A 23,867-nucleotide genomic window follows, 5' to 3' on the forward strand; every position below is an offset into this window, starting at 1 on the left:
CCTTCTTTGCCTCTGTCTTCAATGCCGATGATGGGCTTCGGGACCCAGGGTGCCCCGAGCTGGAGGACCGGGACGGTGGGGATGACAAACTCCCAACCGACCCTGAACGTGTGCAGGATCTGCTACTCCACCTGGATCCCTACAAGTCCATGGGTCCGGATGGGATTCATCCCCGGGTGCTGAAGGAGCTGGCGGACGTCATCGCGGAACCTCTCTCAATTATTTTTCAACGATCCTGGGAGTCTGGAGAGGTCCCGGTAGACTGGAAGCTGGCAAATGTTGTGCCGATTTTCAAGAAGGGTCAGAAAGAAGACCCTAGCAATTACAGGCCTGTCAGTCTCACGTCAGTGCCTGGTAAAATCATGGAGAAGATGGTTCTCGAACGTATTGAGGCGCACCTGGGGGACAAAGCAGTCATTGGTCCCAGCCAGCATGGGTTTGTGAAGGGTAGGTCCTGCCTAACTAACCTGATTTCCTTTTATGATAAGATCACCCGTATGGTAGACCAAGGTAAACCAGCTGATGTGATTTTTTTGGACTTCAGCAAGGCTTTTGACACGGTTTCCCATAGGATCCTACTGGACAAAATGTCCAGCATACAGCTAAATAAAAACATCATACGATGGGTGAGCAATTGGCTAACGGGCAGGGCCCAAAGGGTTATGGTGAATGGGGCTGCGTCAGGCTGGCGGGCGGTCACCAGTGGGGTCCCTCAAGGCTCCATTTTAGGGCCGGTACTTTTCAATATTTTTATAAACGATCTGGATGTAGGAATAGAAGGCATTTTGAGCAAGTTTGCTGATGACACCAAACTTGGAGGAATTGTGGACTCTGTTGAGGGTGGAAAGGCCTTGCAGAGGGATCTGGATAGGTTGGAGAGCTGGGCGATCGCCAACTGCATGAAGTTCAATAAGAGCAAGTGCCGGGTCCTGCACCTGGGACGGGGAAACCCTGGCTGCACGTACAGACTGGGCGATGAGACGCTGGAGAGCAGCCTAGAAGAGAGGGATCTGGGGGTCGTGGTAGACAACAAGTTGAATATGAGCCGGCAGTGTGCCCTGGCAGCCAGGAGGGCCAACCGTGTCCTGGGGTGCATCAAGCACGGCATCGCTAGTAGGTCGAGGGAGGTGATTGTCCCGCTCTACTCTGCGCTGGTGCGGCCTCACCTCGAGTACTGTGTGCAGTTCTGGGCACCACAGTATAAAAAGGACATGAAACTGTTGGAGAGTGTCCAGAGGAGGGCTACGAAGATGGTGAAAGGCCTGGAGGGGAAGACGTACAAGGAACGGCTGAGGGCACTGGGCCTGTTCAGCCTGGAGAAGAGGAGGCTGAGGGGAGACCTCATCGCAGTCTACAACTTCCTCGTAAGGGGGTGTCGAGAGGCAGGAGACCTTTTCTCCATTAACACCAGCGACAGGACCCGCGGGAACGGGGTTAAGCTGAGGCAGGGGAAGTTTAGGCTGGACATCAGGAAGGGGTTCTTCACAGAGAGAGTGGTTGCACACTGGAACAGGCTCCCCAGGGAAGTGGTCACTGCACCGAGCCTGACTGAATTTAAGAAGAGATTGGACTGTGCACTTAGTCACATGGTCTGAACTTGGGTAGACCTGTGCGGTGTCAAGAGTTGGACTTGATGATCCTTAAGGGTCCCTTCCAACTCAGGATATTCTATGATTCTATGATTCTATGATATGGCATCTTTCATATCTGAGATACTATAAATGCTCTTCATAAAGTGACAGAGGGCTCCTGCAGCCGCACACATTACCACAGCAGGGATCTGGAACTGGTACCAGCTCACCGCAGCTCTAATTCCCAAAGCCGCATCCCAGAGGAGATGTCTACCCGGGACATCAGGACAGTCTTCTGGCACTTTTCCATAAAACCAAAGGGAATTTTAACTGAGTGGCGAGTAAAAGCCATTCACTTTCTGCCTACAGGTTTGCTTAGTTTTGACGCACAGCCCTGTTACAGTGACACACAGCCCCGCCAATATCACAGGCTGTGGCCCAGCACCTCCCGCACAGCCCGGGGTTGGCAGCAGCCCCTCTCCAGACACCTGTCCTCCTATCCCAGGTTCGTTGCTCACAGCCTCCAGCCATGGCTGGCTCTAGAACACCCAGAGATGGAGACAAATGGAGCTTTGCCAGCCTAACGGTGAGGGCCAGGCCTGAAAACACAAGGAGAGAGTCCTGGCCCCAGGCAGTACTGCCTGCCTGCCTTTTTGTGGGCAAAAAACAGCAGCAAGGTCACGGCCATCCTCCTGCTGTCGGCAATCTGCAGCTTCCTAGAGCAACTGCCTGTCTTTGCAACCCCTAGAGCCAGGACTGCTTTAGGAGATCCCAGGTTTTGGGACTGTTGAGCTGCCCTCTACACTCTCCTCCAAATCCCCACCGGTTGCCACCATGCACATGGATGCTGAAGCTAAAGAAAGACTGTGCTGAAAGGCACCAAAAAGTTAATTTTTACATCCCATCTCTTTGTCAAGGGTACTTTAATCTGTGCATATTCCTCAGGGCACCCTCACAACAGAACAAAGTAACATCACAGCCGTGCATTACAGCCTTTCCTCTTTCGGGGGGCTCAGCACATGCAGACATGGTGCACAGCCCCTCTGCACCCTCTGACAAACCTCACAGAGCAGATTCATCTCCTTGCTCCACAGCTGCTGCCTGGGAACATGCTATTGATTTGCAGAAGCTGGAGCCATACTTAAAAATTCCATTAATTAAGTGTTGGCGGAGGTGTTTGGAAAGACGTTCTGATAAATACAGTGCTATAAAGTGTTTCCCTAGAAACTGAGGAAAAAAGTGTTCAATAAAGAAAGTACCCAGGCTGCTAACAGCTATCGTCCTTGCTGAGCAGTGCCTGGGTTGTGTGGGGGATTCGGCACAGAACTTTTTGCAGAGCTTTTTTGGCTACTGAGAACTTTTAGTAAAAGTTCTTTTAGCCTACAAATTTTTTTAGCCTACAAAACCCCAAAAGTGCCCTTCTTTCAAATGGCTGCTTATAGGATGGGCCATTTAATTCAATAGCATAGCATACGTCATCATATCTAAAACTGATGTAAATCAAAAAAGTTCAGTTTTGCCTCATCTGCAGGTTTTACTTTGCCTTTTTTTCTGGCATTTTGTTCTGCCTGCCATATCCTTAGGAGAAAATGTGATCTAATCCACACCAGTGTAGCAAGTGGAATAGGGCGCTGTATCACATGTATGTCACAGGATGAAAACCTTCAGCTGTCACTTTTGCGCTCCACTGATCACACCGACTCTTTTTGGGGGACGCAGGCAGGGAAGAGAGGGCTCTGTACAAGTCTGCTCAGTCAGAATGTCTGTCCCCACAGAAGAGCATGAGCAAATACCTTTCTGGATGGATGCAGTGGGTATTACAGAGGGATTAGAGATGATATTCCCTTAGAAAGGGGGCGAGGAAAGGAAGTGCTCTAAGCTGATCCTGGCCTATTTAGCCTGGTATTTTTCACCTAAACAGAACTGTGACCAGAGGGCTGAGATAAACAATGATTTAATGACTCAAAGTGTAGAAGCTGGAAAGGTTTCGAGGAGATCTTGTGTATATATAGGAATAAACACATTGCAACCTTCCTGAGGAATCCTAAACATTCTGCTTTCCATGAATTCCCACCGACAAGGCGCTCAGACAGCACACAAACTTCTCTAAAACCTTCCCATTCCCTACATCCATTAAGGGAGATGCTCATTTTGTTCCAGCCTCTCAGCACAGCCCCAGCTGCCCTGGACAGCCACCTCGGGCTCTGACTTCTGCCCGTCCCAACCTGCATTGCTGCCGGTGCCCTAAGCAAGGGCAGCAGGGGACCAAGGGGATTTTGGGCACCCTCTGACCAGCACTGGAAGGCTCCAGGATGGGGACTTGCTCGAGTTCATCAGCACGGATCATCACAGAGTTCAGCTACTGTTAAAAATACCTGGCTTCTGCTGTCCCTCTGTACAAGGACTTTGGGAGCAGCAGCTAGGTTAAATAATGGAATGTTTTCTTTGGTTCCAAACAACTAATTCAACCAATTTGATTCCTTCTTCTCTCACCTTGCTTCTCATTTCTCAAAGTCAAGACAAGATTAATGAACCTCACACAGTTCTGCTGGAGGGCTCTGCACTTTTCAGAGTATTTCAAGCCACAAAAATACCTTCAGCAAACAGAGAACTAAAACTGATAAAGCCAAGTTCAGAAGCAATAAACATCAATCTAAAATTCAGTTGTTTTGGGGGCTCAGCTTCAAAATAAAAAGCAATTACTGTTGTGACAAACTGAAATAATACATTGTTTCTCCATAGTTAATTTAGGAAAGGAAGTCTACTTTCACCAACAGCTACAATAAAAAGGCTTATATAAAAACTATTTGTTTGCACTGAACTTTCTAGCATTTTTTTTTTCCAAAAGCTTATTTCTCAGGAGCATAGCAGCCCTTGCCTGACACCTGAGGTGTACTTCACTATTACTCAGCATGCAGTAGACAGAACAGCTCTGACCATGCTCACACGTACCCAACAGCAGGGACTTTCCCTGGTTGCCCAAGAGGGTGAGAAGAACCGGCAGATCCACAGCTGGGCAGTGAATGCCCCCCAGCCCTTCCTCTGTGCCTCCCCTGCTGGGAAGCCACAGGGCTGTGGTGCTGGAGCCCATATGGGACTCCACTGGGCACAGTGGGGGTGCTCAGGCAGGCTGGAAGATTTGCCCAAGGTCACAAAGTTTGGCAGAAGAACTGGAAGACAGCCCAGCTCTACAAGTCCCGAGCACAGCCTCATGGATTAAAATCCTAGCAGAAATAGAGTGCTTGTCCAGTGGAAATAGCCAAGAGGTGAAAATCAGTTCGTGTCCTTTGAAAAGTGTTCAGATTACTCCTGGTCATCAGCTGTAACTTCCCTATCTGCTGCACTCCTATAAACTACTCTGGGGCCTGCCTGTGCCAAAAGCTCTTTTTAAAAACTTAAGCCAACAGTTTTCAGGATGTCAGTGGAGCATTTCCAAGCAGCCCCTTGCATCAGGTCTGGCAAAGAAAATGCAAAGTGGTGTCATAACCTCCAGATGGTAGAAGAGGCTTTTGCCATTGAGGGTAGCGGTGAAGGCATTTGTGGGGGCTCCTGCTCCTTGGCAGCAAACAGCCTATGGTGTGCCTTGGGTGCCTGCTGGCTGGAGCTGGACAGGGCAAAGGACTGTTGTACACTTGTTGATAAACATGTCTGACAAATATTTTTATATATTTGCTTGAAAAGAAGGGAATAAAGAGAAAAGCTTTTTTTTTTTTTTTTTTCTCATACTATAGCCCATTCAAGGGTTTGGGTTTTCATTTTAACCACTTGACAGCATCTCATTAACCCAGTGCATATAATAAATGTGTGCAATAACAATCACCAAGTTACAAGAAATTGAAAAATCCTATAAAATATAAATAGGAAATACTTGCAAGGGCATTTATTTTTCAGCTCTAGTATTAAAGAAAATGAGGTCCGCCACCCCCCTCAGCTGTGATAAATACAAGTCCCAAAGCAGGCTGTCTGTAATTTCCAGGAATGTGTCTCTAACCTCACACTGCAGCCTTTGTATAGTACATAACCAATTTTTTCCATGTAAACGAAAGACTTGCAAAGTTGAATCTGCCTGCAATGCTTCAGACAGTAAAGTCCTTCCTCACTGGGAGGCCTGGAGTCCTCTGGGGACCTCACCAAAACCACCTGAGGGCAGGAGGACGAGCCCTGCACCATGGCCAGCCCAGCTGGCCAGAGCAGGACAGCTGCAGGCACATTGCTCTGAACTGAAGAGCAGCATGCGTTTCTGCAGGGCTCAGCTCCAAACAAATACAGCCCGTCCATCTCTCCATCAATCCCACTGTTGACTCCACATTGTCAAAGCACCTCCTGTTTCCCCGAGCTTTGCTTCCCTTTGCCTGAGGACTTTCCATGGGAGCATCTCTGAGCCCCACAGAGTGAGCGAGCGGGAACTGAGCACTCCCACCCCTGGGGCTCACCATGCAGCTTTGTGCAGCACTGGAAAACAATGCATGGAAACCCCTGACTTCAAAAGAAAACATTGAGAATTTCACATCTCAGAAAAAAAAAAAAAAAAAGCCCAAATCAGGGCAGATAAAGGAGAGAAACATCAGCTACTTACTGGTAGCCAACAGGCAAAGTGCTCAAAGCTAAAAATTCATAGTCTGGAAAAGTGTGGAGTCAATAAAATCATACTCATAGAAGAAGCCTGTGTGTGCAACCAAAATGAAAGACTGTACCTGTATAGCTCAATCACAGCCACCTGGAACAAAGGAATAAAAACATTCCTGAAATATAACGAAAGTGAGGTCTGACCAGTGTTTCATCAAAAGAGCTAGGGAATGGTGAATCAGTATTTATTCAAAAGAGCTTTTGAATTCCTATGGATTTTCATTCATCAGATTCCCAGAAATGTCTTATGCTGCTTTTTAACATCTAAACACAATGTCAGATGAAATATTTTACCAATGAGAATTTCCTGCTCTGATGTTTCCACTGCTCTGCCAGGGTAAGACCAAATCAGCTGGGTGCACCAGCACTTTCTAAGTAGAAAGCATCTTTTAGATGGACTGATTCTCAAAAACCTTTTCCTGGGCCTGTGCAAAGGGCATTTTTGGCAGCAATCTGACCAAAGTGGAGCCCCCAGCAGAGAGGGGAAGGGCCGAACCCCCTGTCCTCCCAGGCACTTCCATGGCATGCAGGCTATTCTGCACATTTGGAACTATTGCAGCCAGGAAGAGGAAAGATGCTCAGAAAGCCTAATTTTGATAGGAACCAGCTTCATTTATTGTTGTTGTTATTGAAGGAGCACACTCCACACAAGCTGCAGCTTGCCCCAGCACAGACCAAAGGACTAATTCACCTGCAAAGAGGCATGAATGCTGCAAAGTATTGGAAAACATCAGCTTAAATTTTCAAATTTGTAATGTTTATGACTTCATGTTACTTTTAACGATCTTGTCTGGGAGTGGGATTTTATTTAGAGCTTCACAGAAGACCACTGCAGGTGGTTGCTGTGTTGGTACAGGTCCAAGAGCCAGGGGGCTCATGCAGCCACAGCATGATTGAGGGGTGAATGGACACACAGACACCATCACATCCTGTCCATGGGCAGGGCCAGGAGAGTGTCCACAGCCTTGCAGTCCTTCCCTCACACCCTGGCCTGGGCCAGGAGTAGTGCTGATAGGACAAAGTAAAATTTAAAAATTGGATGAGAAGGATAATGATCTATTGATTCCTATAAAAAGTGAACTACAAAACTCTAGCAGATAGCTTCAATGTGTATGCTGGGTCAGACCTACCCAGCGTCTGCTTCCACCAGCGGCAAATAGCACATTACTGAAAAGAATATGATAGAGGGATAAGATAAGGTCACTTCCCTTCTGATGTAGCCAGCATGTGCCCACGCACTGGCTGAGCCTGTTTCACTGTGCCCCTTCTAAGAAAGAAGAAATAGAAGATTTTACTTCCATGAATGATTAAGTGTATATTGGGGGATATTTTTTTTCATTGTCAGAAATATAATTTTTATCATACAGTCTTTAGTGGAAGGAAAAGATTGCAGGGAAAATTGTCTGGTGTCAGCACCTTTATTCCCTTTACAGAGAAACTACAGTAGCCTTCACATTTAACTATGCTTCTGGTATTAGAGAGTCAAGACAAATTTCATTAGGCAAAACATATTACCTCTCGGCACTGATTACAAGCTTATAAATGTGTCCTGCTAAGTGTGCATTAAAGCAGCAACCCGAGTTACTGGTGACTTTCCTGATGCTTGAGTAGGTGAATCAAGACCAGAGATGTTCTCTTTGGTAGCATAATGCTCTGAGGAGCCCTATTAAGAAGTCATCTTTAAGGATGCATCATCTCCCTCTGTGCATGCAACTGGAGAGAGTGGGACACTGCTTGAAGAGCGGCATGTCCCTACCTCAAGCCCAGGAGCTAGAAGGCTGTGATAACAGGATCTCCTTGAGGGGCAAGACACTGTTTGTTTCCCCTTCTTCTTTACTGTTTCCTTCTGATCTGTCCTCAGTAACTCATTAGGGAATAGTTTTCTGGAAGATCGGAGTGCTTACATTTCTATCAGTGCCATTTTCTACAAGCACTTGTCACCTGAGTGTTCAGGCAGGGGAAGGTGAAGAATTACTCCTGGAATTAAAAACCTGAGACATCAAAAAGATATTCCCTACAGAAGTTTAAGAGATCTCTCTATGGAAACATACACCCCTCGCTGCTACTAGAACATTGCTTCCTCTGATGTCTGGGCCAGCAGCCTGAGTTTGGTCAGATGCTTCACGTCCTTGTGTAAAGCGGGCTTGGTGGGGCTTCCTTCAGCTCTCCATGTAGTTCAACATCAGTGGCTGCTGGGCCAGTCAAAAGGCCAAGACAAAAAGGGACAAATCCTAGTCCTGCAGAAAGACCCTGCAGGTTGTACCTATGGCAGAGCCAGTGCCAGCCCCACAGCCTGAGGACAGCTGCAAGCAGGATCCAGGCCTCTTGAACACTTTATGTTGGCATCACTTTTCCAAGATCAAAGTGATCTGTACCAAAATTTGTCCCTTGTTGATACCAGTAGTGTGCCCAGGGATTTGAATTGACATATGACATCATTTTTTGCTTGCACCAGTATAAGAAGGGAGAGAGCAGGTTGCAAATTTTTACAGAATTACACACACACACACACAAAACAAACAAAAAAAACCCTGGGAACACACTTTCAAGAGACACAGATGGGCTTATGACTGGTCTTTGATGGGGTCTCATCTGTCCTATTGCAAGGAACTAAGCCATATCTTACATTTACACAAATAAAAAAGCAATGCTCACAGAAGCTCCAGGAAACCCCAAAGCAGGCACTGCTGCACAAGCAGATACCTTAACCTACAGGCAAATAGAAATGAACACCCCACAGCTTTGTGAACACACTGCATGGCCATGGCCCCTGCAGCTCACCAGCTGGAGACACAGTACAGGAGCCATGCAGTTCATCCTACCTCACATTAACATCAAGTTCTTCCATCACAGGCAATAGGCACAGGTAGCTGGGCGTTCAATGTCCATGGAAGAGACCTTGTCCTGCAGCGGAGAGAGTTAGAAAGGACAGTTATAAGTTGAAGAATTTCATGGGTGCACACTTACTCCAGTGAAGACACCCATACACTGCATTTTACCCCTCTGGCCTGGCTCCTCTTGATAGAGGTTAAGCACATGTCAAAATAAAACCATACAATTGCAAAGAGCTATCGTAAAAACTTTCTGTTGTCTGCCTGGATGTATTTGTATTCCACAGCTCTGACGCGCATGCCTGGAGGCAGGAAGCCAAGCTGACATGACAGGCAGCCCTCTGGGCTGTGCATACACCACCCATCCACACAGAACCTAGGGCTAACAGAGGGCTTCGGGGTCAACCGGAACACTGGCTCTGCTGAAAGTAACATTTCTGTTTTTACAACGGAAGACAGGTATTCAGCTGGAAGCTCAGATGAATCTTTAATCCACTCCATGGTTATCTAAGTGTGACATACTCAACACAGTTAAGGTTTTAGTGGTCTTACCTAGCTGGTGCTTGAGGGAAATGTGGTTTTGCATTCCCTGCGTTGACTCCTTCCCCATAGGCTCTGCAGCATGTGAGAAGATTCCTGAGCTGCTGAACAGCACCATGTCCTGTCTTGATCCTGAACCTAGCTCAGTATGAGGCAGAACACAGCTGGACGAGCACGGTGAGCATGGACCTGACCCTGCAGAGCTCAGCCAGAGGACACACAGGAGATGCTCAATGTGCTCCCAAAGGCTTTCTTATACCAGTACACACAGCATACTATGCTGTACCCAGTTAGCTTCAGGTGCTGGCATGGAAAGGGCACACACAAAAATACCAATGACCAACATATCCTGTCTTCCTGCAAGTGAAAATCCCAATGACCTCAAGGGGATTCATATAAATATATATATTTTTTAAAGACTTACAGAGTTAAAATAGTCTTAATTCTAGAAATAAATGCAAGCAAGCATCATAAATCAAAAATATATGCACCACTCTTGAGACTTGTTCTACAAGACAAACCTTTAATGAAGTTGATGAAAATATGGTATATTGCAATGCTGGTGAGACCAAGAAGCTGCACTGTGATATAAATAACCTCTTCCAGCCTATGTTCATACATGCACTTTCATTCAAAGTGACACATGATGAGATACACACTTATAAGCTGCACTGGACCTAAGACTTCTCATGATAACTTCCAAACTTTCAAAGACACAACAAGGTGTTTAAATACAATCAGTTGAAGAGGGCTTGCAAAACCTGGCTGGGAAAAGACAAGCTAGGATGCTTGGTAAATTAGTTTAGTTTTGTTTTTTTTTTTTTTTGTGAAATTAAAACATTGACTTACCACCAAATTAAAATAGGTTTCCCGTGACACTATTGTATAGCCTTTGAATACTTAACAGCAGTACTGTAATTACAAGGAACTAACTGATTTGCAGCTCAAGTTAAAATAAGCGTGCTTACTCACAGTAACACTGATATAAATATTAATGGGAGTTTTAATTCTATCAAAAATCTATCCTGAGTCCAAATAAATGAATATACCATCCAAATAACAAGTGTGTGGTGTTTGCCATGGAAACATCAGTGGAAAAAATGTGTGATATGTTTGAGCATTTCTGACTGCTGATTGCCCCTTGCATTGCTTCTCTAGAGAGCCAAGATAATGCCACCACCATAGTCCTACTAATAACAACTCAAATGGAAATAATGTCTTGTGATTACTTAGATTCAAAGAAAAGATTGTAGTAATACTGAGTCAGACTTCCTGAATGCGATGCCAGGTTCACTGTGCAAATGAACACCCACAATCCAGGCCTGGTTCAGCATTTACCATAATTAGCACTTCAGTAGGTATAGTCTATGCACAGTTTTGCCAACAAAACTTACTCAAGAGGGTGTTCTATCTTGAGTAAAATATATAAAGACAACTTACACACTTATATTTGCAAAATGGAGTGGAAGTCTAACATTTCTCATCAAGTCACCTCTGCATCCCTAAGAAATTACCTCCAATTTTAATCCGGAGGGGAAATAATACCCCCTCCTCTCCTCCTTCTCTGGAGTTTTTCCATGGAATATAATGCCTTGCAGACTGCTGGGACAGCTGCCTGTCAAAGACACAGGAAGAATATCCTGGAAGATGGTCTTTGGGGATGTAAAAATGCAACCAATGTTCTCTGATCTCAAACTAATGGAAAAAAAAAAAAAAAAAAAAAAAGAACTAATTATTTAATCTACAAAGAGGCATACGGAACCACTAAGTTGAAATTACTCATTTGGAATATGAGTTGAATTAATTGAAATTAATTCAGAGGGAAATGCATAAGAATGGGCCTGATATGGTGTTTCATTTCAAATCCAAACAGGAGCCCTTCCTCCCCTGTCTCGTCAATTCAGAATGGATAAATTTTAAACAAACAAAACACTCAATAAATGGTAGTCAAAACACAGGAAATCTTGACCCACCTCTGCTGCCTGCCAACAGCTTGCAAACACTGCTCAATTCAGCCTTACACCAGCCTTCAAAAACACGTCACCTGCCTGGTTTACCCTGGAGGAGACTGAGGCACGAAGAGGTTGACTGAACCCCACTGCAATGACTCAGAGCAGGGTACAAGCAGACCCTGGACATAAGATATTAAATTGATCTTTGCATTGAGATAGCACGGACATTCCACAAGGAGGATCCGACCAGATGTACAGTTCTGAATTACAATGGAAAGATGTCTGTGTGGGAGTCACAAGATCAGAGGGTAGGAATAAGAGAAGAAAAAATGTCACCTGTCTGCACTATCCCTGTCCACTGTGCTCCCTGCAGTGTTAGGATTTAAGAGGTCTCTTGAGAAACTTTCCAAAGCAAGCAAAGGCCACTATTGCACCATAGGTGGGCAATTCTGACTGTTCTTACCAGTTCATCAAAACACAGTTTTTTGTGTAGGCACCAGAGTTACTGGTCCTTCAGTCACAACTTGTAGGAGACGGATATATCAAAGTGGTTTTGGCTCCCATTAATATTTTCTTTCCTTCTTTGTGTTTTCTTGTACAATAGAAATATTTTTTTTTGTTACAAAATACGAAAAAATGAAGGCCTTAAGGACTTTTATCAACTCAGACTTTTGTATAAAAATAACCACCTGTGTATCACTTTGTGGTTGTGTGCACTTCTAGCAGCTATGACATATACTGTGTTACAGTCAGTGACCATATTTCTTGCATTTCACCTCAAATAACATTTATTATTTTATTGTAATTGTTTACGTATTCCTAAAACTTACAGCCCTTAAAAAAAACTTATAATTTGTAACTTCCTTTCCACACCACAAACACATTATCTTCTCCCCTGTAGAACCAAGGAGCATTTGGGACACTAGGCATTATGCTGCCTCCAGGATCTGGAGCACCCCACCATTGCACTGGACAGACCTGCCATATTTCAGAGGCTGTAAGTACAGAATCACAGAATCACAGAATTGTCTGGGTTGGAAGAGACCTCAAGATCATCGAGTCCAACCTCTGACCTAACGCTAACAGTCCTCCACTAAACCATATCCCTAAGCTCTACATCTAAACGTCTTTTACAGACTTCCAGGGATGGTGACTCCACCACTTCCCTGGGCAGCCTGTTCCAATGTCTGACAACCCTCTTAGTAAAGACGTTTTTCCTAACATCCAACCTAAAACTCCCCTGGTGCAACTTTAGCCCATTCCCCCTCGTCCTGTCACCAGGCACGTGGGAGAACAGGCCAACCCCCACCTCACTACAGCCTCCTTTAAGGTACCTGTAGAGAGCAATAAGGTCACCCCTGAGCCTCCTCTTCTCCAGGCTGAACAAGCCCAGCTCCCTCAGCCACTCCTCGTAGGACTGGTTCTCCAGGCCCCTCACCAGCTTCATCGCCCTTCTCTGGACCCGCTCAAGCACCTCGATGTCCTTCTTGTAGCGAGGGGCCCAAAACTGAACACAGTACTCGAGGTGCAGCCTCACCAGAGCTGAGTACAGGGGGACGATCACCTCCCTAGCCCTGCTGGCCACACTGCTTCTGATACAAACCAGGATGCCGTTGGCCTTCTTGGCCACCTGAGCACACTGCTGGCTCATATTCAGCCGACTGTCCACCATCACTCCCAGGTCCTTCTCTGCCTGGCAGCTCTCCAACCACTCATGTCCCAGCCTGTAGCTCTGCTTGGGGTTATTGCGCCCCAGGTGCAGGACCCGGCACTTGGCCTTGTTGAACTTCATGCAGTTGACCTCAGCCCATCGGTGCAGCCTATCCAGATCCTCCTGCAGAGCCTTCCTACCCTCGAGCAGATCGACACATGCACCTAACTAGGTATCATCTGCGAACTTACTGAGGGTGCACTCAATCCCCTCATCCAGATCAGCGATAAAGATATTAAAGAGGACTGGCCCCAGTACCGAGCCCTGGACTTTCACCTCCCCCCTTAAGTTGAAGCATATAATGAACACATAATGAAAGGACCCCAAAACAATGACATTATTTAGCTTTTGTCAGTTTTTCCATAATGGACTTTAAAATTGGATGTTCCTTTTCTTCTGCCTTTCTCCACGACACCACGGTGGTGAGACTTATTATAATTGGATCATTATAAATGATGTCAATACCATATAATACAAAATCTCCCAAAGACTTATTCTGTAAATATACATGTATCTGCCTCACATAGAGGGCCTGGTGCTAATCTTTGTTATTGAAGTGATTACTCATACTCAATTAGGAAGCTGTCCTCTGCCTCAGAAAGATAATGACCTCCTATCACAGCCCTCATGCCATCCAGCCCATCATAGATATGGTCCATACAGCACAAAACAGCATCTCTGCTGTTGTTGTGCCACAGCGATCACTGGCACATGGAGCTGTGCACGTGCTTGCAGCAGGTCGGAGCTGCTCATTTTTATGAAGACAAACACCCAACTTCCATTGGAGTGGGGCACTGGGTATCGTTGCTCACACAAACCTGGTGCCTAGCTTCTACACAGGCTCCTGCTCAGACATGGGCCAGCTCTGCTGGCTCAAGAGGAGAGGCAAGCTGAGCCTTCACGGCCAATACTCCTCCAAATCTGTCTTCTTGCCTGTGGTTTCTTTGGATTTGGTACCAGGAACTGCAACAAAATGCTCACGGTAATCAGTCTAGGGACTGCAGAATGCACCCCAGGCCAACGTTCAGCAGATGTTCCTCCAGAGCCTGCATGATAAGGGGATAAAAGCAGGCAGTGAAGAGAAATCGAATGGTTTCGCTCTTTCGGGTGCCAGCACAGAAATAATTTTGGCAACTCTTGCAAAATGAAAGAAAAGCTTTTCAGTGATATTTGTTTCTGAATTCTAGTTTGGAATCCTTTTGTTTGCTATATTTTTTTTCGAAAAGTCATAATTTTAATGTTTACTGAAGTTACATGCAACCTGTATTATCATGTTACCATAGACATCTATAACAACTGGTTTTCTATTTTCTTCTATATTTTTAGAACTAAGTGGAATTTTCAGTTGATCGTATCACTCTTAAAACAAGTAAATGGCAGCAATATACCATGTAATGAATCCTAATGTTAAGCAATAAGGAAATCAGGGGAAAAAAAAAAAAGAAAAAAAAAAAAAGAGAGAGAGAGAGAGAATTTAAAACATTTTAATGCTATTTTATAATTAAAAAAAAAAAGGGGGAATTCTTAAGCTAAAAGACCTTTGCAAAAAAATGCTCCCCCAAAGAAACTTCACTGAAATCAGTACTCTCTGCAATGTTTACCACTTCAGCAAAGCTCAACAGTTTTAATGGAAAAAGATTTGGGCAGAGAAGCTCCAGCAAGCTTGACATGACAGTTCCATAGACTCCCCTTGTGTGATAAGAACTCATTTTATTCTCTACTAATCGCTGCTACCAAAAAAGAGCGGATATACCATATGTGGATGATGAGTCCCAGTCATCACTGACTGCACAAGAGACTGGCTCAGACATGGGCAAAGCAATCCAGTAATAAGTCTCAGCAAGGCTGTGCTGACAGCTTCCAGGGGAAGCAGAACCCATCCATCTGTCAAGAATAATAATTCTCTGCCCCTTCTCCCCCCACCTCCACAGTCATGGGGTGTAAGGGAGGAAAATCCTAAGAAGGACATGGGTAAACCTATACATCTTCCCAAAAAAGTTTTATGGACCCTAGAGATCTTTTACTCGGTAGCTGTAAGGTATCAAGCAAGAATTCACTGCTGAGACCACGAGTGAGCTGGCAGCCTGCACAGCTCTTCTCCTCCCTCACCTGACTGGTGGCCCTGGCTGGTGCTGCTGCTGGGAACCTTGCTCTGTCCCATAGAGATGGAAGTGTCCCACCAGACAACAGCAACTGCCAAGCCACTCTTGTGAGACATTTCTCAGTTAATCAGCACCTTGCAAGAGGCACTGACACATTCTTTATCCAATTTATTCCCATCCCACTCAAGCCACATCTAGTTCCAGTTTCTGTCACCACTGAGCTGATGACAACAGAAAAGTTGAGTCATTCTTCTGAAACACTTGCACCTCCATTTCCTACACTGCTGGACTGTGCTGCTTCATCATTTGTGACAACTTAAATGAAACAGTGCTGAGGGTGGACTGAGCAGTCTGAAAAGCCCAATTCGTTTTACCTACAGATTCATATTGTTGTACTGCTCTTTGCAGTACAGAGGAAGGGGAAGGATATTAGAAAAGATTCAATTTCTTTTTGTCTCATGCTCTGAGAAGAATTGGACATATCACTATACTTCAAGCAGAGCTACAGGCTGGGACATGAGTGGTTGGAGAGCTGCCAGGCAGAGAAGGACCTGGGAGTGATGGTGGACAGTCGGCTGAATATGAGCCAGCAGTGTGCTCAGGTGGCCAAGAAGGCCAACGGCATCCTGGCTTGTATCAGAAACACTGTGACCAGCAGGGCTAGGGAGGTGATCGTCCCCCTGTACTCGGCTCTGGTGAGGCTGCACCTCGAGTACTGTGTTCAGTTTTGGGCCCCTCGCTACAAGAAGGACATCGAGGTGCTTGAGCGGGTCCAGAGAAGGGCGACGAAGCTGGTGAGGGGCCTGGAGAACAAGTCCTACGAGGAGTAGCTGAGGGAGCTGGGCTTGTTCAGCCTGGAGAAGAGGAGGCTCAGGGGTGACCTTATTGCTCTGTATAAGTACCTTAAAGGAGGCTGTAGTGAGGTGGGGGTTGGCCTGTTCTCCCACGTGCCTGGTGACAGGACGAGGGGGAATGGGCTTATGTTGCGCCAAGGGAGTTTTAGGTTGGATCTTAGGAAGAACTTCTTTACCGAAAGGGTTGTTAGGCATTGGAACAGGCTGCCCAGGGAAGTGGTGGAGTCACCATCCCTGGAAGTCTGTAAAAGACGTTTAGATGTAGAGCTTAGGGATATGGTTTAGTGGAGGACTGTTAGCGTTAGGTCAGAGGTTGGACTCGATGATCTTGAGGTCTCTTCCAACCTAGAAATTCTGTGATTCTGTAACTTCACTCTTTTCTTTATAAGTGCAAAGTAAAAATTGGCCTTCACTCCCTGGTACTGTGGAGTGACAACCATCCTGATCCAAAGATAAATGCTTGCTCACCACTGCAGAGTAGTCCAAAACCCACTAAGTACTGCAAGAGAATATCCTCTTGCAGCCCATGACAACACCAAAAGGAGCAAGAGATATCAGAGTGATCCAACTACTTCACTCCTACATAAATTAGCTTCATTTCCAACATCCACTTCTCATAAAGGTGCTGCCCCCTCCCACAGTACTTCTTCCTTTGCTGTCATTGCTGTTTCCATTTCACCCCACAGTGGACCAAGCTGCTAAGAAGTCCTTCCGTTGTCAGACAGATTGAAGAACTGATTCTCAACAAATGTCATTCCAGCAGGTTAAGATGCACTTTGCTTAAAGATGGAAAACTAAAAATACAGAAATTACATGTCAGACACAAGTCACAGCGGAACCACACTCCTTATCACCACATATCTACTGACAGACTAGCTTTTCTCCACTGTCAGCATGGCATTCATGACCCTTCCGCTGGCTCAACCCCATGCCAAGTTATTCCACACTTGCAAAAGAAGTCTAAATTCCACATTTAAGCACAAGACAAATACTGACATCAAAATCACAGTTGTGGCCTTGGAAAGGATGTTTTACTGCAGGTATGCCCGCCTATTCCCCTAGACCAGGCCCCAGCTGCAAGGTCCCACACCGACAACATGTACAGCAAATCTGAGTCCCTCTGCCAAATGCAGCCCTGCTGGCTGATCTCAGAGCTCTTATTTCATGTCTTGCTTTCATCCTGAAGTCACAGTCTCACAAATTGAGGCCTTTTCTCAGTCATATTATATTCTCAGCTTTGGGCCATAATAATAATAATAATAATAATAATAATAATAATAATAATAATAATAATAATAATAATAATAATAATAATAATAATAATAATAATGTATAATTATTATATATTAATAATTGATATATTATACTAATATATAATACATTATGTTTATTATATATAATATAATATATAATGATTAATGATATCAATAATAATAATAGCTATTATTATTATTATTATTATAAATTGGTATCTTTTGCTTGTGCACAACATAGCCATTTAGTATGTGCCAGTGATAGTAAAAATATGAAGCAAGTTCTTCTTTATTTCATAATTTTAGCTTCTTGAGGAACACTGAAGCAAAATTTATTTTAGAGTTCTTGATAGCAGTAAGGTGAAATGCAAACAAACACTTGTCTTTTCTTCTATATTTACAGCAGTAAAGTTTCTATGGGTTGTTCAAGGGTGACTTTGTTCTGTTCCGGAGACATCTGTATGAGATCCTTGTGTGTACCAAGCTGTGTTTGTATAAGAGCTCCAAGGAGAGAAAACAGCTATAAAACCTGAGGAGTTATTTGCTGTGACATTAGTATTATGAAATTTTGCACCTCACCGCTCTCACCTTTAGCAATTACTATCAATTGGTAACTATCATGCTCCAAGTCTTTCATTGCCATATCAAACCCTCAGCATAGGAAGCCAACAGAAGGATCCAGCATGAGGCTGTGGGTCTGAGAAGGACAAAGATTAGGTAGGAGATCAATCAATACATGAAGGCAGGAAGGGGACTGAGTTCAGCAAGTGCATCTGCAGTGAAGATGGAAACAGAGAGGCATGATTTCCTTAACACTTTCACAATTGGTTTTGTGCTTATAAGGACAAAACAGTGTTATTGCTCCCTTATTTCCACAAAGGACTAAAAGGCAGTACTGCGTACTATTGTGCTATGCAAAGGACAGGCAGTACTGTGCTGGCCTTTTGAGAGATTCATACATATGTTTGACAGATTTGCACAGAGCTACCTGCTTTGTTTTTGCTCACTAAACTTCCCCTAAGCCACTGTAAATTTTCCTTCCTAGAAAATGCTTTCTAGCTCCTCTGTTGTCAGCACAGCCGCAAATAACCAGCATATGGAAATCAGTGCCCCAGAACAGCAGTGGCCCTGCTTTCTATGGTTGCACTCAATTAAATTTTCTTTGTTGCCCATTGAGAAGGGGAACACACTGCAGAGAAATGCGCAATATATGTTAGGAAAAACAGGAATACTTCATGGGCATGATGGCACTGAAGGCAAACTATGGCTTGTGAGAGGGCTGATGAACTACAGGGTGCCCAGCACTATCACAGCACTCAGCACTGTCTCTGCATGCACATGGTGATACAGTCCATACCACAGCTGTACCTGAGATCCTCACTTTTACTGGTTCTCTAATAAATTAGTTGGTACAGTGCCTTCCTACTGAAAATGAATTACATTCAGTGATGAGCGCTGCCATGGCAGAGGTTAGCTCACAGCCCAGCAGGACACCGTGAGCAGTGACATGCAGTGACTCAGTGCCAATCTTACAGTTCACAGTAGCTTGAGCAAGGGCAGGCTCCAGCTCTTGCTTTAAAGGCTACCCTGCTCCAAAGCAGAGAACAACCCGTGGCAAACATGCTCTAACACAGGCATTCATCCTGAATGTGGACGTGCTGCTCCCGCCAACGGAGCGGGCAGTGGGAGGAACCACCTCCTTCCTGCCACCAAGCACTGAAGTCACAGAGTCACAGAGTGGTTGAGGTGGGAAGGAGCCTCCAGAGATCATCTAGGCCAACCCCCTGCTCAAGCAGGGTCACCCTGAGTATATTACACAGGATGGCATCCAGGTGGGGTTTGAATATCTGCAGAGAAGGAGACTCCACAACCTCTCTGGGCAGCCTGTCCCAGTGCTCTGGCACCTGAACTGTAAATAAGTTCTTCCTCATATGGCAATGATACCTCCTGTGGTTCAGTTTATACCCATTACCCCTTGTCCTGCCACTGGCCACCACTGAGAAGAGTTTGGCCCCATCCACTTTACATTGTCCCCTCAGGTATTTAAAGAGGTTGATAAGATCCCCTCTCAATCTCTTCTTCTAGGCTAAACAGGCCCAGCTTGCTTAGTCTCTCCTGATGGGACAGGTATAGAGCTTAGGGATATGGTTTAGTGGGGACTGTTAGTGTTAGGTCAGAGGTTGGACTTGATGATCTTGAGGTCTCTTCCAACCTAGAAATTCTGTGATTCTGTGATTCTATGATTATGCTCCAGTCCCTGGAGTGCCTGCAGTCACCCCTGCCTACCGCATCTCGATGTTGGCATTACCCTTTGCTCTCCCAGCTGTGCAGGCAAGCTTTCTTCACCTCCTTCCCTTCCCCACACGGATTCCATGCTGTCTGCAAAACCCATGGGTTGGCCCTGCCTCAGTAGGGCTGCAATGGGGACAGCGGGTCGTGGTGGACAAGACAACCATGCAGAACCCATGCCACACACTGCTGACAGGAGGTCGCCCCAGCTGCCACCACAATGCATTCACCACAACGCAGCTCCTGCACTGCCCTCGGCTCCTGCCCCATCTCTGACGGCGTTGCTGCACAGTGGGTGTGTTCCACTCCCTGTCTGGAGGTCACACATGACTAACTTTATGGTGTTGGAATAAAATTCCTCTGTATTTTATTGCTGCCATGAGATGGTTTTGTAGCCTGTGAAACACAAGCAGGAAGCGAGGCCCTGCTTTGAAGCCCTGCACTGGGAACCAGCCACTCTGTTTATGGCTCTGCAAGGCCTGGACTTTAGAAGAAATCAGAATGTTTCCTGGCCTAGGTGTACTTGTTTGTTTTATTTACTTCTGCAGAACTAATGAACTCAGCAGGGGTGTGCTGAATTACTTCTGTGATTTCAGCTGTGTGACAGGGTTAGGAGAAGCTTTATATCTCACCCATTAAAAGCCCTTATCACTTCTGTCTGACCAAACTGGTCTCTGATGGGAAGCTCTGGGGTATGTGCATAACTTTGCAGCAGAGGACATCTCACAGAGGCTTAGCTGCAAAACTATAATCATTGGCATGAAAGCCTAGGAGTACAGACATCACCCCTCCTGCCAAGCAGGGAGCCAACAGACCTACTATAACACCAGTACTACCCTTACTGCTCCATGCACAGGGGATTAAGACAGAGGCTAACCCAAGTGTGAAGCTGTTGCTACCAGACATCTCTCACAGGACACTGACCTCACAGAAGTCATTAGCTCGTTGCATCACGCTCACACTTCTTCATGAACTTCCCTGAATGCCACTGGCAGACCAAAGCCAGGAGCTTTCCACTGCTCCTGTGCTGGAAGGGAAATCCCACAACTCCATGGGACACTTAAAAAAATGAAGCAGAAACCAAACCCACAGAGCTCTGAGCTGCAGATCTGTGTAACCAACCCGAATGACTCATGCCTTTGCTGCCACTTCTTCATACTCCATTAAAAGATGACAGATTCTGGAGAGAGAACACTAGCTGAGCATATTCATCTTAAACTGATCTGCCTCTGGCTCACTTAAAAAAAAAAATAAAATGAGTTCATTGAGCAGGAAGCTAAAATGATCACAGTCCCCAAGAGACTACGTGATTCTCCAGATCTGCTCAAATTTTATAAAGCACAAAACCATTATCTTTTCTAGTTAGGAAGCTGATACCATCAGGGGAAGTCAAAAGGTTAATTAGTTAATTACTTTTTGAAAAGGTAGAGATGCTGCAAGGGGGAATGTGCTATAATACCTTCTCAGCACGCAGGCTCCAAGTGCACCTAGGGAAGAACTTGCTCTAAGCACTTCACAGCAGCGACAGAACTACTTTGAGGTGATTGCATGCACTTACATACTGAGATGTAGAGCAGAGACCTTCTCTGGTGGTGGTCAGAGGAAACTACCACAGAGCACAGCTTGAGGGACAGTGGGTACAGTGGTGTGCTGGTAGGAGCTTTTGGTAGGTTAAAAAATGCAGCCCATCCTAGAAGCCAGCTGGGATGGTTGGTGATTGCTGGGGAGGATGTGCTCGTTTCTATGTCCAACGTGTGGGGAGCCAGGGGGAATCTTCCCAGGCTGCTGAAAGTGAAGCACGATGAGACCTTGGGGGCTGACTCTGAAGGTCACTCTTCTGTGGGCTAAAATAGGGAGCCTTATGGCACTCTTGATAGGAAGGGAGAAAAGAACAAATGAGCTCACAGGACAAGCTGTTTTCAAAAGGTTATTCCCAAAGTAAGAATGACAGGCCATGCTTTAGGTAGGCTGTGAGTTCTCATCAGCCAGACTTCAGGTAAAACAAGCTGTCCAGACACTGCATCTGGCACCAGACACCTGGCAGCAATGAGATGTCACCTGGCTCATTTTCAACAGTTTCACAAAGAACAGTTATTCCAGCAGCACACATACTTTGATCAAGTGCATTTTTAAAATTCTGCTCATTTCAGGCCTCAGGCTGGTTTCTGTCAGGTTCTCTACTATGTACCCTGTGTCATCGCTTCCCTCTTCAGGGGGATCCACTGAATTAACATTTTCTTCTTTTCAGAGATCTCAGAATAGCTGAACAGCATAGCTCTACAGCTGGATTCACTTTAGGTATCACTCATCACTTTCAGCTCCTAGTCTAGCCATTCCAGATCACACAGCTGACACCACACTACATGTGAACCCATTAACAAGCCAGGCACTGGCATCTCACTTCATGTTGCTGGTAAAGTGCAGGCTTCTTTATCCCCCTGCTTGCTTTAGCTTTGCAGGTAAACAACAAACCCTGGAAGGAAGGAACTGAAAATATGGCAGGTCTTAAATGCAGAAGGCTTCACCCCTTGTTTCTGGTGATGTTGGAATGTGCATCCCACTGAGGATGAGGTTTGCTGAAGCAGCAGACAGTTACCCTGGACAGGCATCAGCCACGCAGAGCTAGCTCTGTGGGTTACTCCCGCACACTGCTGCAGGATGCAAAAGAAGGATTGAGCCATTTTGAGTGCATTTGGCCAAGGCTTTCACATGGGACATCCCGGTGCTATGCAAGAGGAAATGTTCACTGAAGTAAGAAAGGGTGACGGTGACCAGCAGCTTCTTAAGTTTTTGACAGGCAAACAGGAAAAGAAAAGAAAAGAAAAGAAAAGAAAAGAAAAGAAAAGAAAAGAAAAGAAAAGAAAAGAAAAGAAAAGAAAAGAAAAGAAAAGAAAAGAAAAGAAAAGAAAAGAAAAGAAAAGAAAAGAAAAGAAAAGAAAAGAAAAGAAAAAAGAAAAGAAAAGAAAAGAAAAGAAAAGAAAAGAAAAGAAAAGAAAAGAAAAGAAAAGAAAAGAAAAGAAAAGAAAAGAAAAGAAAAGAAAAGAAAAGAAAAGAAAAGAAAAGAAAAGAAAAGAAAAGAAAAGAAAAGAAAGGAAAAGAAAGGAAAAGAAAAGAAAGGAAAAGAAAGGAAAAGAAAGGAAAAGAAAGGAAAAGAAAAGAAAAGAAAAGAAAAGAAAAGAAAAGAAAAGAAAAGAAAAGAAAAGAAAAGAAAAGAAAAGAAAAGAAAAGAAAAGAAAAGAAAAGAAAAGAAAAGAAAAGAAAAGAAAAGAAAAGAAAAGAAAAGAAAAGAAAAAGTAATAAAGGCAGATGCACATTACAGAGTTTAGACCACAACCTCATACAGAGGCAAAGGTCAGGCATCACAGCTGTGGAGTGGTTTCAAAAAGCACTGAAATGAGAAAAAGGGGAAGCTGGTAGGTGTGGATATGTAGTAAAGGCTTATAATTAGTCCAAAATCAGAGTAAATAGTAGAAGTAGTAGGCAAATCTGTAGGCTGCAGAACAGGTTGGTTCTGAGTGTATTAGGAAAAAAAAAGAAATACTGAAAGTTAGGCTGATCAGCTGTAAAATGGTAGAGCTGTTGACAGTGATTCAGGAAAAGGAGATACAGCCAATAAATACTTCTGTTCTATTTTTGGGAGCCTTATTATGTGGTGATGAACTTTTCCATTCCCACAGATACTAAACAAAATGTTAAACAGTAATTACTAATGCTAGGCACATCAAAATCAGCAAGTCCAGATTATTGCATCTTTTTCTTTACAAAGGTTTTTTCAGAGAGCTGGGTGAGGAACTTTACATGGGGTTGATCTTGATTTCCAGTAAACTTGGATGATCAGAGTTAATAAAAAAGTACCAATATTTTGAGAGAATGAAGTGGATAATCTAGGTAATTACAAGTCTATCAATCCCAGAGTGATCTCCAGCACAATAATAAAGAACCTCATAAAGATAACAATTCATCAAGAATTAAATATGGGAAACAGAATTTGGCAAATCAGTGTGGATTAGTGGAGAACAAATCTTGCTATCCTGATATATTCTGTGCTAATCAACCATGTTACTGCAGTAATAAGTTGTTGTATACTCTGATTTCAGAAAAGCTTTTGATTTGGTATTACATGAGGCTTTGATAAAGA

At 44.7% G+C, this 23,867-nt stretch overlaps 1 protein-coding gene across 5 annotated transcripts in view; it reads right to left on the minus strand.

Moving 5' to 3' along the window:
- The window catches only part of HTR4 (5-hydroxytryptamine receptor 4), a 135,342-nt gene that overhangs the window by 84,463 nt on the left and 27,012 nt on the right, over window positions 1–23,867 (minus strand). For all 5 annotated transcript variants that reach the window (XR_003499460.3, XM_027465094.3, XM_072044648.1 and 2 more), the window contains exon 2: window positions 9,020–9,101. Coding sequence is in view for 4 of the 5 variants with exons in the window: in XM_027465094.3 (XP_027320895.1) it covers window positions 9,020–9,045 (26 nt within the window). In the remaining variant the exon portion in view is untranslated. The remainder of the gene's footprint in view (window positions 1–9,019; window positions 9,102–23,867) is intronic.

This window comes from Anas platyrhynchos, chromosome 14 (assembly GCF_047663525.1).
Source record: "Anas platyrhynchos isolate ZD024472 breed Pekin duck chromosome 14, IASCAAS_PekinDuck_T2T, whole genome shotgun sequence".
NCBI classification, from domain to species: domain Eukaryota; kingdom Metazoa; phylum Chordata; class Aves; order Anseriformes; family Anatidae; genus Anas; species Anas platyrhynchos.